Source organism: Eulemur rufifrons, chromosome 20, assembly GCF_041146395.1.
Source record: "Eulemur rufifrons isolate Redbay chromosome 20, OSU_ERuf_1, whole genome shotgun sequence".
NCBI lineage: Eukaryota > Metazoa > Chordata > Mammalia > Primates > Lemuridae > Eulemur > Eulemur rufifrons.
This window is the reverse complement of record NC_091002.1, coordinates 21936156-21949791: the sequence shown is the minus strand read 5'-3', so window position 1 is coordinate 21949791 and position 13636 is coordinate 21936156. Positions and strand designations below refer to the sequence as shown.

The 13636-nt window shown below is 54.9% G+C and overlaps 1 protein-coding gene across 5 annotated transcripts in view; it reads left to right on the top strand.

Annotated features, from left to right (window-relative positions):
* DLGAP4 (DLG associated protein 4) overlaps positions 1–13636 on the top strand; it is an 81635-nt gene that overhangs the window by 41597 nt on the left and 26402 nt on the right. For 3 of the 5 annotated variants that reach the window (XM_069495929.1, XM_069495927.1, XM_069495930.1), the window contains 3 exons: positions 9274–9635; positions 12167–12255; positions 12781–13193. In XM_069495929.1, coding sequence (XP_069352030.1) covers positions 9274–9635; positions 12167–12255; positions 12781–13193 — 864 coding nt within the window. Of the gene's footprint in view, positions 1–9273; positions 9636–11833; positions 11914–12166; positions 12256–12780; positions 13194–13636 lie in introns of all 5 variants that reach the window. The other 2 variants (XM_069495928.1, XM_069495931.1) reach the window with 2 other exon arrangements.

Genomic DNA, 13636 nt, shown 5'->3' with positions numbered 1-13636 from the left:
AGCAGCACCTGGCCCAGGCCTCACTCAGTAATGATTCTTTTAAATCTGTCCTAATGATACATCTTACTGGGAAAGTGTTACTGGAAGCACCACTTACTTTCTTTCTCTGCCACTCTTCAGAAATGATTATTTGTCAAAACACTTTCCAAAGCCCGGTGCTTAGGGTTTGTTCAGCCCACTGCCCACCGTCAGAGTTGCCCGAGGCTCTACCTGTCGCCAGACTGCGCTGCTGTGGTGTGTGTGTGGGCGGGGTGCAGGGGCGGTGTATGTGCATGTGTGCAGTGAGGGCTGTCCTGAAGGAAGTTCAAACCCCTGGCCCCGGGCGTTAGATTTCAACTCAAAGACAGGAGTAAATTATTCCTCTTCCCCTGAGCCTCAGTTTACCCAGTTGTCAAATAGGGATTTGTTCATTCATTAAGTTTTTACTGAGCCCAGCTGCGTATTGGGCATGGTGCTGGGAAAGCATCTTAATTGTATAAGATAGTCAGGTTCCCCATCTGGTAGGGGTGAGAGGCAAAAGACAAGTGAAGTAGTAAGTGGTCAGTGCTGAAATGAAACAAAAGCATCCTCAGAGAGGCCCTCACTGAGGATGTGCCGCTTGAGCTGAGACCTGAAGTCAGGATGAGCAGGAGCAGACATGCAGAGATGAGGGTGGGGATCATTTCAGACAGGGCACAGCAGAAGCAGAGGCCCTGAGGTGGGAGCTTGGAGTGTTTGAAGAATAGCAAAGAGGCTGTGTGGCTGGAATGGAATGAGCCAGGGGAGACCACAGGAACTGAGGTGAGCAGGGGGCAGTTTCTGTTATAGGCCAATGTGAGCAGTGTGGATTTTATTCTGCACAGAGTGGGGATCCTTTGAAAAGCTTTAAAAAGGAGAAGTAATCTCATTTGCACTTTTTAAAACTTCAGGATTTGGAGAGTGATTGTGGGCCACAGATAAAGCAGAGAGGCCAGCTAGGAGAAAGACCAGGCCTGTGGGGGTGGAGAGACGCTGGTCTCTGTACAGAGAGGGGTGGGAATTCCCAGGCTTCTGGGGTGTGTACCTGAGTGTTTAGGGTCCCCACTCGGAGAGTACGGCTGATAGGGAGGAGAGGATGCATTCTGGACACTCAGGTTGAGATGGCCTTGGCGCTTCCCAGCCGAGCTGCCAAGTGCACTGGGCTCTTGAGATAGTGGATGACAACACCCTCCTAGCTGCTGTCAGCGCCTGTGTGCCGTAAAGTCCTCTAACCTCAGGCCAGTCTGGAAGGACTTTATGGAGGATGCTGTGGGCAGAAGGAAGGTGCCTCAGTTCCCATTGTCCAAGCAGCCTCAGGAAGCTGAGAGCCCTGTCTGAGAGGAGGCCTCCCTCTCTCGGATCTCCTGGCCTTGGTCCCTGTCCTCCCTCCACCAGCTAAAGTACCTAAACTCCATTTTGCCAAACTGTGCCCTGCTCAGCGTCTGTCTTCTCGTGCCTTGGGCTGTTGTGCCCTGCTCCTTTGCTCACAGAGGGTCCCTTCACTGGAAAGCCCTGCATTTCCTTACCCCTCAGTGGCCCTGGCCATCTATCCAGACCCAGTCAACTAATACTTCCAGAAAGGCCCCCAGACTGTCTCTCATGAGAGGATCACTCCCTCCTGCATCCAGAAGCCATGGTAACAGGAGTTGCATGGGCCCACCCACAATTGCAAAACACCTCATGTCTGTCATCTCCTTGGCCCCTACCCAGAGCACATTGGGTGTCACATCCCATTTTATGGGTGGAACAATTGATGTGCCAAGGCAGTGCAGTGGAGGGGCCGTCGGGTAGCGGTCGGCCTCCAGGCAGCCTGGGTGCACTGCCTAGCTAGGAGGTGAGCGAGGGCAAATCACTCCACCTCTCTGTAAAATGGGGCGGTGACAACCCACCTGGTACATACTGGTTCTGAGGATCCAGTCAGTCAAAGTCAATTCCCATTATTCGCAGCAGTTAGTTCACAAAGTCATAGCAAATACTAAACTATTGCTCCTGTGGGAAAAACGGGGTCACTACAAAGCCGCTGGTCACATGTCCACCAACCAATCAATACATAACCTTGTTTTATATGTGTTTCTGTTTAAAGATCCTTTACTGAATATATTATTGATTCATTAACGTTGACGTTGTGGCCAACTGCACTGTGAGTCGTGCCTGAATGAAGCGTGTCTAACACACGTGTTTTTCCCATAAGGCACATGCAGGCTTCTTGCTCCTAGAACACCAGGCAGCACTTGAGCGCTATGCCTGGGGGCCATTCTAAACAGTGAAATCACCAACAGAAAGCACAAAAATGGGAAAACAGACCATGAAGAGGACACTTGTTTACAGTACGAGAGCTGAATGAGAAGGGGGAGTGTCAACTTGTGCAACCGCAGCTGCAGATGTGTGCGTCAGGCGCACGTGTCTGTGAGTGACCACAAAAGCCCGTAGCGTTGGGTTTGCGGTTACAAGTCAGTTTAAGTGAGTAGGTAAATTCGCATGTACGCAGGCCGTAGATGACTCGGATGGGCTGTATGTGAAGCACTGGCTCCGGCCCAGCCCTAGTCAGTGCTCAGTAAGGTCATCTGTTAGCGTCACAGTCACTACCAACAGGAGTGCATCCTGGCTTCTCGACACGGCTCTGAGGGCAGGGCCAGCTCCCCGAGCTTTATGGCTTTGTCTTCACCAGTGTGACACCTTTGTAACCTCTTGGCTTCTGTGCATGTTGGGGTCCAAGGCAGGTGCAGATTCTGGAGGCCCTGAATGCCCCCACTGAAGGGGTCCAAGTCCACCAGGGAGGTTGTGGCACCATTGAAAGGTTGCAAACAAAACAGTGACGTGGTTGGATTCCTCAAATGGCCGGGGTGGAAGAGGGGCAGGAAGGCAGGACAGGAGGTGGTAAGGCCAGGGGTCAGCAGTGTGGTGGTCTTAGGGAGCCTGGCTCTAGATCCAGGGGAGAAGGGAAGGGTGGGAGAGGTAGTTGGGAGACACCTGGGTGTGGGGAGCAGTGGAGGATCCCCAGAAGGACTTGGGAGGGGGTTGGCGTGAGAGGTGCTAGCTGCCCGTCCCCCTTGCTGGAGTTTGAAAGTGAAGTTTGACATTGCTAATTCTTAAGACACGGTGGGGGGGGGGATCTCAGACTGAAACAGTGGGAAAGGAGGGGGTCTCATGCAGGGGCTGTCAACTGGGAAGTGGCTCTGAGAGGGCAGTTTGTCCCTGATCCTGACCTAGCTGCTTAGAATTCTCTCCCAACACCCCCTGCTTTATGGGGGGGTGGGGAACAGAGGAGAGGAGGAGGAAGGAATTTGAGGCCAGTGGGTGGGAGCCTTTGACCTCTGTTTTCACCATAGCACACAAGTGAGTTGCTCGATTTAGCTGTGTGGGTTGACAGGTTACTCACTGGGTGGGAGAGGGGATGGGGTCTCACCGGCCCTCAGCGCTTCCTCTGACAAGCCCTTTCCCCAGCTTGGCAGAGCCAGCAAAGGGACTTAAGGGAGTCTGGCTGTGTCCGAAGCCAGCCCCACCCACTCGTGGGGAGCCTTGGGCTGGGAAAGCCTGCTGTCCCGGCCCCCACACTGTCTGTGGCCCTGTAGCATCTGTTCCTCTGGGGGAGTCTAGGCCTCTTCTCCTTTAGGCCCCTGGGAGCCAGCAGGCATGAGGGTCTTGCCTGGCCTCCAAGACAGTTGCCAGGGGCTAGCTTCTTGGGGAGCGAGGGAGATGGCGTCACAGCCACTTGTGTGCATTTGAAGCTCTGTTTGGGCATCTTATACACCTTGGCATTAAAAACAAAATGCAGAAACAAATTCATTCTGACCTGATGAATACATTGGGTGGATAATATCTTGGAGCAGAGGGTGGAAATAATGAGGCAAAGGGAGCTTCTCCTTAGAGGCAGCAAGGACTTGTGTGCTGTGGGGCAGGGAGGCTGCATGGAGGATGCATCGCACAGCTGGCTCCTGCCTGAGCCTTGGCATGAGTTACCTGCATGGCCGGGGAGGGGTGGGGTGGGAGGCAAGCATGCGGCCCATGGGATGGGGCAGGTGGTTCAGGATGCTGTGACTTAGCAGGTGCTCCACTCAGGAGCTTTAAAAATACTCTCAGGGACCAGCTGGGGGAAACAGTCACCCCTCAGATTCCCAGGCAAATCTAGAAGTTTTCCAGACTGAATGGACGAAGAGTTTGAGTCACGTGCCATGTTGTAAATTGTGGCACACGGAATGTCTCCTCAGGGCAGGGAAGGTCGGCAGTCACGTGCTGGAGGATGCAGGGCTGGTCAGTTCCAACATCTTAGGTCTCTGGGCCACTTGCCTCCCTCTCCAGTTTGGTTGGCACGTGATGGCTGTGCACCCTCTGGGCCGCCCACACACATGGGACAGTCGGGAGGCAGGACCACAGGCCTGAGTGCTCCAGCTGATGCACAGAGAAAGGCGAGGGTCTGGCTCTGCCTGGGCCAGAATGTGCTGGGGCTGGAGGGCTGGCAGGAGGCAAGGAGGCTGGAGGACAGGGGAAAGGGGCTCCAGCAGAAACAGGTGCACGTGTAAAGGCTTGGACGCGTGGAGGTGTGTGCTTGGGAACAGTGCACTTGGTTCTCTGAAGCTGGAAGGGGCATGTGAGGGAGTGGGAGGGGCAGGAGATGAAGCTGCAGAGAGGGGGGTGAGTGGGGAGCAAGCAGAAGGGACTCTGATGGGGGTTGGAACCTTGGATACTAAAATGTTGGGAGCCTTTGCTATGGCCAGATCATCTTGATTTTTGGCAACTGAGGTTTTTTTTGTAGTTACAATGAAGTTGATTTTCTCATTCAGCAAATACTTATTGAGAGCTTTCTGTGCTTGAGTCATCACCCTGGGCCTGGGATGTGACCTGCTGTGCCAAGACTGACAGAGTCCCCCAGCTGCCCCAGCCATCAGCAAGCGAATCCTTCAGTAAGCTGATGACAGGTGTGGTAGGTGTTCTGTTGGAGATTTCCTGGGTGGAAGAGGAGTCCAGGGAGGCCTCCGAGAGGAAGAAGTGGCTAGAGCTAGACATTGGAAGAGGCAGGAGTAAGTTCTTGGCTTGTGTTTCGTGCGTTAATAGTGTTGAAATACTGTTACAAGGTCAAATCCCATTCCCCTACCCCAGGGGGCAGTACTCAGAGCTGAGGGGTGCCTGCCCCCCAGGAAGCCCTAGAGGTCCCCAAATCCTCTGTTAGACACACCACGTATCTGGCTGTAACCTGTGCCCCATGAGACACAGAAATCCAAGATAAGCTCACTTGTCCTCTTATCGCATCTGGCTTGGATGCACGTTCTGGCTGGTTCACTCTCCCTCTAGTGACTGACGGCCTCAGCCAGGGCTCGGGGCCTCTGAGTGCGCTTTAGTAGGACTCTGGGCCCGGCAGCCCTGAGAGCTCAGTCCTCTGTCCAGACTTCTGGCAGCACCATTGTCTTCTGTTGGGAAGGTGACACCTCTTCCCCACCAGATCTGGTGAATGCTGCACACACTGACTACTCAGCCGGGGTTGTCTCCAACTCACAGACGGGGACAAGGACTCTGACTGGTGTCACATGGCCTCAGCCAGGCTAACAGCCCAGTCCTGCTTTCCCATACTAACTGCTACCCCCATAAGGGGAATATTCCCCCTTTTTTTTCCTTTGACACAGGGTCTTGCTCTGTCGCCCAGGCTGGAGTACAGTGGTATGATCATAGCTCACTGCAACCTCAGACTCCTGGGCTCAAGCAATTCTCCTGCCTCAGCCTCCTGAGTAGCTGGGACTATAGATACACACCACTGCACCTGGCTAATTTTTAAAATGTTTTGTAGAGATGAGGTCTCACTGTGTTGCCCAGGCTGGTCTCCAATGCCTGGCCTCAAGTGATCCTCCTGCCTCAGCCTCCCAAAGTGCTGGAATTACAGGCTTGAGCTACTGTACCTGGCCCCCTTAAATATTTTGAGCAAATTGGGGCTGGCTTCACTGTTTTGATCTAGGACATAAAAGCCCACTGAAACCCTGCTTCCTTTGGGATTTTTAAGCCAAAGAAATCCATTCCTGAAATCCTCAATGAGTTAGCCCTGTCTTTGCTAGGCAGTGGTGGCTGCTGGCTTTAACGTCCAGTTCTTGGGTGAAACTACCCTTGAGCTGACCCTGCCAGTGGCTGGGGAGTGGTGGAAGTTAGGCTTGCCCCCTCCAGGCCCAGTTCCCTCTGTACCAGAAACCTGCAGGAGCCATGCTGGCGGTAGGCAGGGCTGAGCTTCTGCGATGCAGCCGATGGAATCGCTCCCTTTGTATAAGGAAGAAGAGGGGTCCGCACAGAGCTGGGATTTGAATTCAGGCTTGTCTGGTTCCATGCTGCTCACTGGCTTCTGGGCCCTTACCCCCAAAGGAATGACTCTCAAATGATACAACTGCAGGCAAGTGGGGAGAAGGGGACTTTCCCTCCGTTACAGTGATGGGTGGCTCCACACCTATCTTGAGGGAGAGGATGAATGTAAAATGCTTGGAGTTTGTCAGGAGCTGTGTGAATATGGTGTGCTGTTACCCAGTTAGAACCTCCCTGTCCGCTCACTGCACAGATGGGGGTCTGAAAAGTCCGGAGGACAAGCAGGGGCTTGCCTAGGCGGAGCCAGGGCCTGGGAGCCAGCCTCTGCTTTCAAGCTAGGCCCCTCCTCCTCCAGCAGTCAGATTTCGGCTTGGTGCCCTGCAGACCGGTCCCAGGGCCCAGCAGGAAGGGGCCCAAGGCCTGGAGAGCACAGTGAGCTGGGCTGTTCAGTTGAACAGATGTGGTTGCCACTTAGCCCTGGCAACTCTGGGCAAGTTGTCTAACATTTCTGAGCTTCACGTGCCCCACCTGTAAAGTGGGTATAATCATTACCCCACCTCACAGAGTCACTATGAGGCTTAAATTATAAAGCCACAAAGCTGCTGAGCACAGCTTAGTAAATGACCCAGGTTTTGGCTGTGAGACTGTGCCCTACGGCCAGCTGAACGCAGGAGCTCCTGTTCCCTGAGCAGGCCCGTGCCCCCTCACACAGGCGGTGAGCCCTGCCTTCTCCTGGCCCAGAGAGGTGGCTTTTCTTCTGCCCGTGCACTGCTCTTCTTAGGTCGGTGATCAAAGATTACAGGTGTGTCTGTCTGGGGGATCCCCGAGTTTTCTGGAGGCCTGAGCAGGACTGGGACATTTTGAACAGATGAGTGGGAAGTGAGTGCTTCTGGCAAGGAACTACCAGAGCATTTTGTCACCTCCAGATTAGGTTGGGCACAGTGTCCAGCTCCCTGGGCTTTTCCATTGTGGCATCTGTTACTTTCAAACCACTCGTTTCACAGCTGTTTCTCTGCTGATGAAGCTCCCAGCTTCCCTGGAATCCGGTACAAGTCCTTGGCTTCATAGGTGTCTATTGGATGAACAGACGGATGAGTTTTTTTTCTTTTTATGTTCATTTTTTATTTTTAGGTAATTGTAGATTGACATGCAGTTGTAAGAAATAATACACAGGGATCCCGTGTACCTTTACCCAGGTTCCCTCAGTGGCAAAATCTTACAAAATTGTAATACAGTGTCACATCCAGAATATTGACATAGATAGAATCCACCCATCTTATTCAGATTTCCCCAGTTTCACTTTTACTCGCCGGTGTGTGTGTTAGTTCTGTGCAGTTGTATCACATATGTAGGTGCATGTAGGCGTCTCCACAGGGTGCAGAACTGCTCCCGGTGTCTTTCAATATCCACACCCAGGTCCCCGTCGCCCTCCCCACCTCCTCCCTAGTGCCTGTCTGCCTCTGCCCCTGGTGAGCACTAATCTGTTCTCTATTTTTATAATTAGGTCATTTCAAGAATGTTATAAAGATGGAATCTTACAATATATAACTTTGGGATGGCTTTTCTCACTCAGCATAATTTGCTTGGAACTCATCTAAGCAGTTGCTTGTCTCAGCGGCTCATCCTCTCGTTGCTGAGTGCGCGCGGGGCGGCTGAGTCGCAGTCCCTTTCACCTTTCACCCGCTGACGGACATCTCGGTTGTTTCCAGATTTTGGCTGTTACAAATAAAGCTGCAGTGAACATTCATGTATAAGTTTTTTGTGAACATGATTTTGTTTCTGTGGGATAAACGCCCAAGAGTGCTATTGCTGGGTTGTATGGTAATTGCGTGCTTAGTTTTGTAAGAAAATTCCAGCGCGTTTTCCAGGGTGTTTGTATCATTCAGTTTATCCACATTCTTGGCAGCATTTGATGTTTTATTTTAGCCATTCTGACAGATTTGTGAAGTGGTCTCTCATACTGGCAGATGGATGGATTCTGCTGTCCCTTGTCCACAGCCCCTGTGGCACTGGGCCTTGTCTTGTGGGCTGCCATTGGGCCAGCACTGTCACCATGATTGGCAGCCTCATGAAGGCAGGGCGTATCTGGCTCCAGTCCCCAGCCTGGGCCTGGACCAGAATAGGGGCTTGTTGTAATCCTCACAGTGGAAAGGGCACTTGGAGTTAAGGTGCTGAGAAAGGCGTTCGACCTGGCCCCTCACAGCAAGCAGCTACTGTTGTTGGAAGATTACCTTTTATTTCAAACAGAGTTCAGCATGTGAGAAGCAAGCAGTGGGCCTTTGGTGTTCTGTGTCCCTGCTGTGGGCCAGCCCCTGGCTGGGCAAGGAGTGAGACCCAGAGATGGCTCAGACTCCCCCCAGGGCAGGTCCAGGTTTCCCGAATCATAGTGGAGAACAGGGAGTCAGACCAGGCACGATGGAGTCCTGGGGAGCTGACTGGTGTGCGGGGTTTCCACATGAGGAGGAAGAGGTGGGGTGGCAGTGGATGGGGGAGGGGCTAGCTGTGTTCATCTTTGACCAGACGGGGAGGGAGCGTCCAAACAGAAGGACAAGACCAGGGGAGCAGTAGATCTCTCGGTGACCTTGAGGAAAGCCAGGTTAACTATTCCTTAGCTCTCCTGACTTCTGCTCTGTTGTCACTATCTCCACCTGGTACAGGCCAGGCTCTGTCACAGCCTTGTGGCACCACACACCTCACCATCTAGCCCATGCCCCAGCTGGGTAACACCTTTGTGTGTGACAGAGGTGGAGGGTAAATGCTGGCATCCCCCACTGGATTTGGCCTCGCATGAGGGTGGCAAGGCCGGTACGTGTCTGTCTTGGTGGTTGCTGTGTCTGACCCTCATTCTCCTGCCCCAGAAATCCTGGCTGAGGCAATGGCTGAAGCCAGAGCTTAGGCCGGGTCAGGCATGACCTCCGCCTTGGAAGGGGCTTGAGAGGGCTGGAGGCTTCACCTTCTCACCTTCTCCCCTTCTTTCCTGCCTTCTCTCACCATCTGCAGGTTCATCATGCCTAGTGGCATATAAGAAGACCCCGCCACCGGTCCCTCCACGCACCACATCAAAGCCGTTCATCTCCGTCACGGTCCAGAGCAGTACCGAGTCTGCCCAGGACACCTACTTAGACAGCCAGGACCACAAGAGTGAGGTGACTAGCCAGTCGGGCCTGAGCAACTCGTCTGACAGCCTGGACAGCAGTACCCGACCGCCCAGCGTGACACGGGGCGGAGTCATCCCAGCCCCTGAGGCCCCAGAGCCACCCCCAAAACATGCAGCTCTGAAGAGTGAACAAGGGACACTGACCAGCTCTGAGTCCCACCCCGAGGCCATCCCCAAAAGGAAACTGTCATCTATAGGAATACAAGTAGGGGCTCCTTTTGCACTCTGTGTCCTCGGTCCGCTCCGTGCACCTGCCTGCGTGTAATTACATCTGGCGGAGGCCCACTAGGTCTTCTGGGAAAAGGTGGCTTGTCTGTCTGTTTTGGGAGGTCAGCCCCAAGTGGCCAAACCAAATTCCACCCGTAGCCACACCTTGCTCGTGTCCACCCGCACGTGCTGCAGAGTCTGCAGCCGTGGGCGTGTGTTTCTGCTCCTCTGATGGGTTGTCCCCGTGAATGTAGTTACACTCAGCCAGCCATCTCCTGTCCACTGTTTGCCTGTCCACTATCTGTCTGTCCACTCCACCTTTGCCCTGCCAGCCAACCCGTGGGAGGCGGGACTGGCCTAACAGTTCTCTGATCCAAGGTCAGCTCGGGTGCGGAGGCCATAGCCCCGCTTGGCGTCGGGAACAGCATGGAACATAGACACCGGTGGCCAGGGGCCCAGGACCCAGGGCCCTGGAGCCATGGGGGTTGTTCGAGGGGAACTTTGCCCAGAGCCCTCTCGGGCCTTGGGGACAGGTAGGTGGCTTGGTGCAGCAGGCCCATGTCAAATTGAGAAGGGCGATGCTGGTCCTGATGCCTTCCTCCGCGGGAAAGGGTCCAGGCAGATGGTTCCCCCGAGCCAGGTGGCCAAACTCAGCGCACACCCATGGCCACGGCATATAGCCCTGGGTCCCCCCTGCTGCTTCATTGCACCTCCTGCATGCATCCGACAGCAGTATCTGTCCGCTTGTTGCTGAGCCTGGGAAACTTGGGCCCTGCCTTTTAGTTTCCAAGAGTTGCTCTGAATCCAGAGTGAGAGGACTCTCCCTGCCCTGGCTGGACCTGCAGACCAAAGTAGAGCCACTCGGGGCAGCGAGGGAGGGGCAGCTACAGTGGGCAAGGGCTCAGGGGGAGGCAGGGCCCTTCCAAGCCCCGGGGGTTGATTGAGGAGGATGAGGTGGTGTGCGCTGTGGCTTAGGGCTGGCAGGGCTCTTCATTTTCCCAGCACCACCTCCCCCCGTCCCAAGCAATTGGACATGGGCAAGTTGATGACGAAGCACTAGAATGCAGAAGGGTATGGAACGCAAAGGAGAGGACTGAATGGAACAGGAAAGGCTCAATGTCTTGTACTCGGCTGGATTTGTTTCCCCCAAGAGGCAGCTCTGGGCTTCAGTTTCCCCATATATATATATAGGAAGAGACTTGGCCAGGAGACCGTAAGGGTCCAGCGCTGGCCCTGCACAGCCTCTCCAGGTAGAATTCTTAGAAACACAGAGTAGCCTACTCTGACCCTTGGTTCTGACCACCCTAGTCTTTGAGCAGTCCCACCCTGTTATTGGCCAAGCTGGACACTTTTATCTTCCCAGAAGGCCTGAGAGGGAGTTAGGACCATTCTTGATTCATTTCACCCAGAAAATGACACTAGGATAAGGACTCTAGCTCTTTGGCCTATCCTGGGTGTCCCTTTCCCCAGATTCACTCCCAGCCCCATTCTGTGCTCTCACTGCAGCTCCTTAAAGATGATGAGGCTGCATTCCTTGAGCTGGCTGTTGCTAAGGGTGACTGTGGCTGCAGAGCTTTCCCAGAAAGCCTCCCTGGCCCCCACTTCTGTCCGTGAGGCCAAGAGACTAGAGAGGCCCTAGTTTCTGAGGATACCCTGAACCCCGGTCCTACCCCTTGGTGCCTCAAGCCTTAGGTCAAGTGTGGGTCCTCCCTCATTCTTGAGAGATGATAAGCGCACTGGCCTGGCTGCTGCGTGGCCAGGCACCTCTGTCCCGGGTGCCTGGGCAGGCCCAGGGCATCACTGTGCCATGGCTCTTCCACTTCACAGGAGCGTAGAGAAAGTGCTTTGGACTTGGCCCTGGCCCTGGCCCTTCCCCTTCCCCAGGGCCGCCCACTGCCGAAGGTAACCTCAGCCAAGTGTGAGTGAGGGCCAGGGCTGACATCCCATAGTGTTCAGGGACTTCACTAGCTCTTGCCTTGGTGGCAGTTTCCAAACCCAGAACTGCTGTCCAAGGTTTGCTTTAGGCGCCTCCAGCCGGCCCTTCCCGGCTTCAGCCACAGGGTTGGGGAGGTGATCTTTGCCTCATGCAGCCCCCAGCTTCAACTGCACCGGATAACGGCTGTGGCTTTGTGTGTGTGTGTGTTTTCTTTCTCTTTCGTCGTCCTTTCTTTTTTCTTCTCTCTGATGCGTGTAAAGGAGAGGACTAGAAGGAACGGTTCCCACCTCTCGGAGGACAACGGACCCAAAGCGATCGATGTGATGGCACCCTCCTCAGAGTAGGGAAAGCCAGTCATCTCCGCCCCACCCCACCTCCCGTCCACCTGCCCGCCCGCCTCCGCGCGAATGAGCAGTGCCCGGCTTAACCTGGTCCAGCCTCGGGCCCACGTGCAGTGTCCGCATGCCTCGTGCTGTCTGTCCACATGTCCGTTTGCGTCGTCCCACTAATGTGAATTTCAGCAGCAAGTGTGGTGTTTGTTTTTTATTTTTGTCTTTGTCTCCGTGCCGTTGCTGTCGTTGTCCTTCAATAAGGTTGACTGCATTCAGCCAGTGCCAAAAGAGGAGCCCAGTCCCGCTACCAAATTCCAGTCCATCGGGGTTCAGGTAGAGGACGACTGGCGGTAAGTCGGACAGAGGTGGCAGCTGCTTCTCCCCTCTCCTCTCCCTCCCTCTGCTCTCACCTCTCCCGCTCTCCCTAACCCACTTCTCCTTGCTGAATTTCTAATAACCAAGCTGGGTTGGGGGTGCGGGCGGTGGCCCAAGCTTGGGAGGCTGGGCAGGGGGTGGGCGGGTGGACAAATGAGCACTTGCTCTGTGAGACCAGTCAGCCCACGGGGGCCGAGGCTGGGCTGGGACATGGCCCCAGCTACCCTGGTGTTGGTGGTCTTCCTGGCCCCACTGCAGTAAACAGGCAACCTTATGACCGTGTCCTTGTGTGTGTATGCGTGTGGGCTTGGGCGGGATGGGGCAAGGGCTGAGCTGAGAATGAGACGGGGGCTGTGGGACCCGCTTCAGGCGCATGGTGAGCAGATGATGCATCCGTTTCTCTGTCTCCCGTGTGTCCGGGTCAGGGCGGCCTCTGGTCTCTGGCTCTCTTGGTGACACACTCTTTCCTGTGCCCTCCCCATGCACCCCTCCCCCCACAGAAGCAGCGCCCCCTCTCACAGTATGTCCTCCCGACGGGACACTGACTCGGACACCCAGGATGCCAACGACTCGAGCTGCAAGTCATCTGAGAGGAGCCTCCCGGACTGTACCCCACACCCCAACTCCATCAGCATCGATGCCGGCCCCCGGCAGGCCCCTAAGATTGCCCAGATCAAGCGCAACCTCTCCTATGGAGACAACAGCGACCCTGCCCTAGAGGCGTCCTCGCTGCCCCCACCTGACCCCTGGCTTGAGACCTCCTCCAGCTCCCCGGCAGAGCCCGCACAGCCAGGGGCCTGCCGCCGAGATGGCTACTGGTTCTTGAAGCTTCTCCAGGCAGAAACAGAGCGGCTGGAAGGCTGGTGCTGCCAGATGGACAAGGAGACCAAAGAGAATAACCTCTCTGAAGAAGGTGGGTGCTGTAAGGATGGCCCCCTGGGGCAGGGGAGGTGTGCACAGCTGGGTCTCCAGCTTGTGGCCCGCCAGCCTCGGAGCCTCTGAGTGGAGCGGGTCTCTTCGCTTCTGTTCTTGTGCCAGTTCTTGTGATCTCCCCTTGTTTTCATCCTTCCCTTTCTGCCATGCGTCCGCCTTCCAGAAAGGATCACTGGCAACAGCTGCTAGTTGTGCAGGCTGTGGGGTCGGCCACACCTGGATTTGAATCCCGGCTCTTCCCTTACTAGTGAAATGACCTTGGTCAGGTTACTCTGAGCCTCAGTTTCCTCGTCTGTAAAAAGGGAGCTAATCCTGCTCTCTGACTGCGTCAGCGTGTTGTGAGGATTGGACGTGGTAATGCACGTACAGGGCCCGATGAAGTGCTGGACGCAGAAAGCTGGCACCACAGTTAGGCCTTCGCAG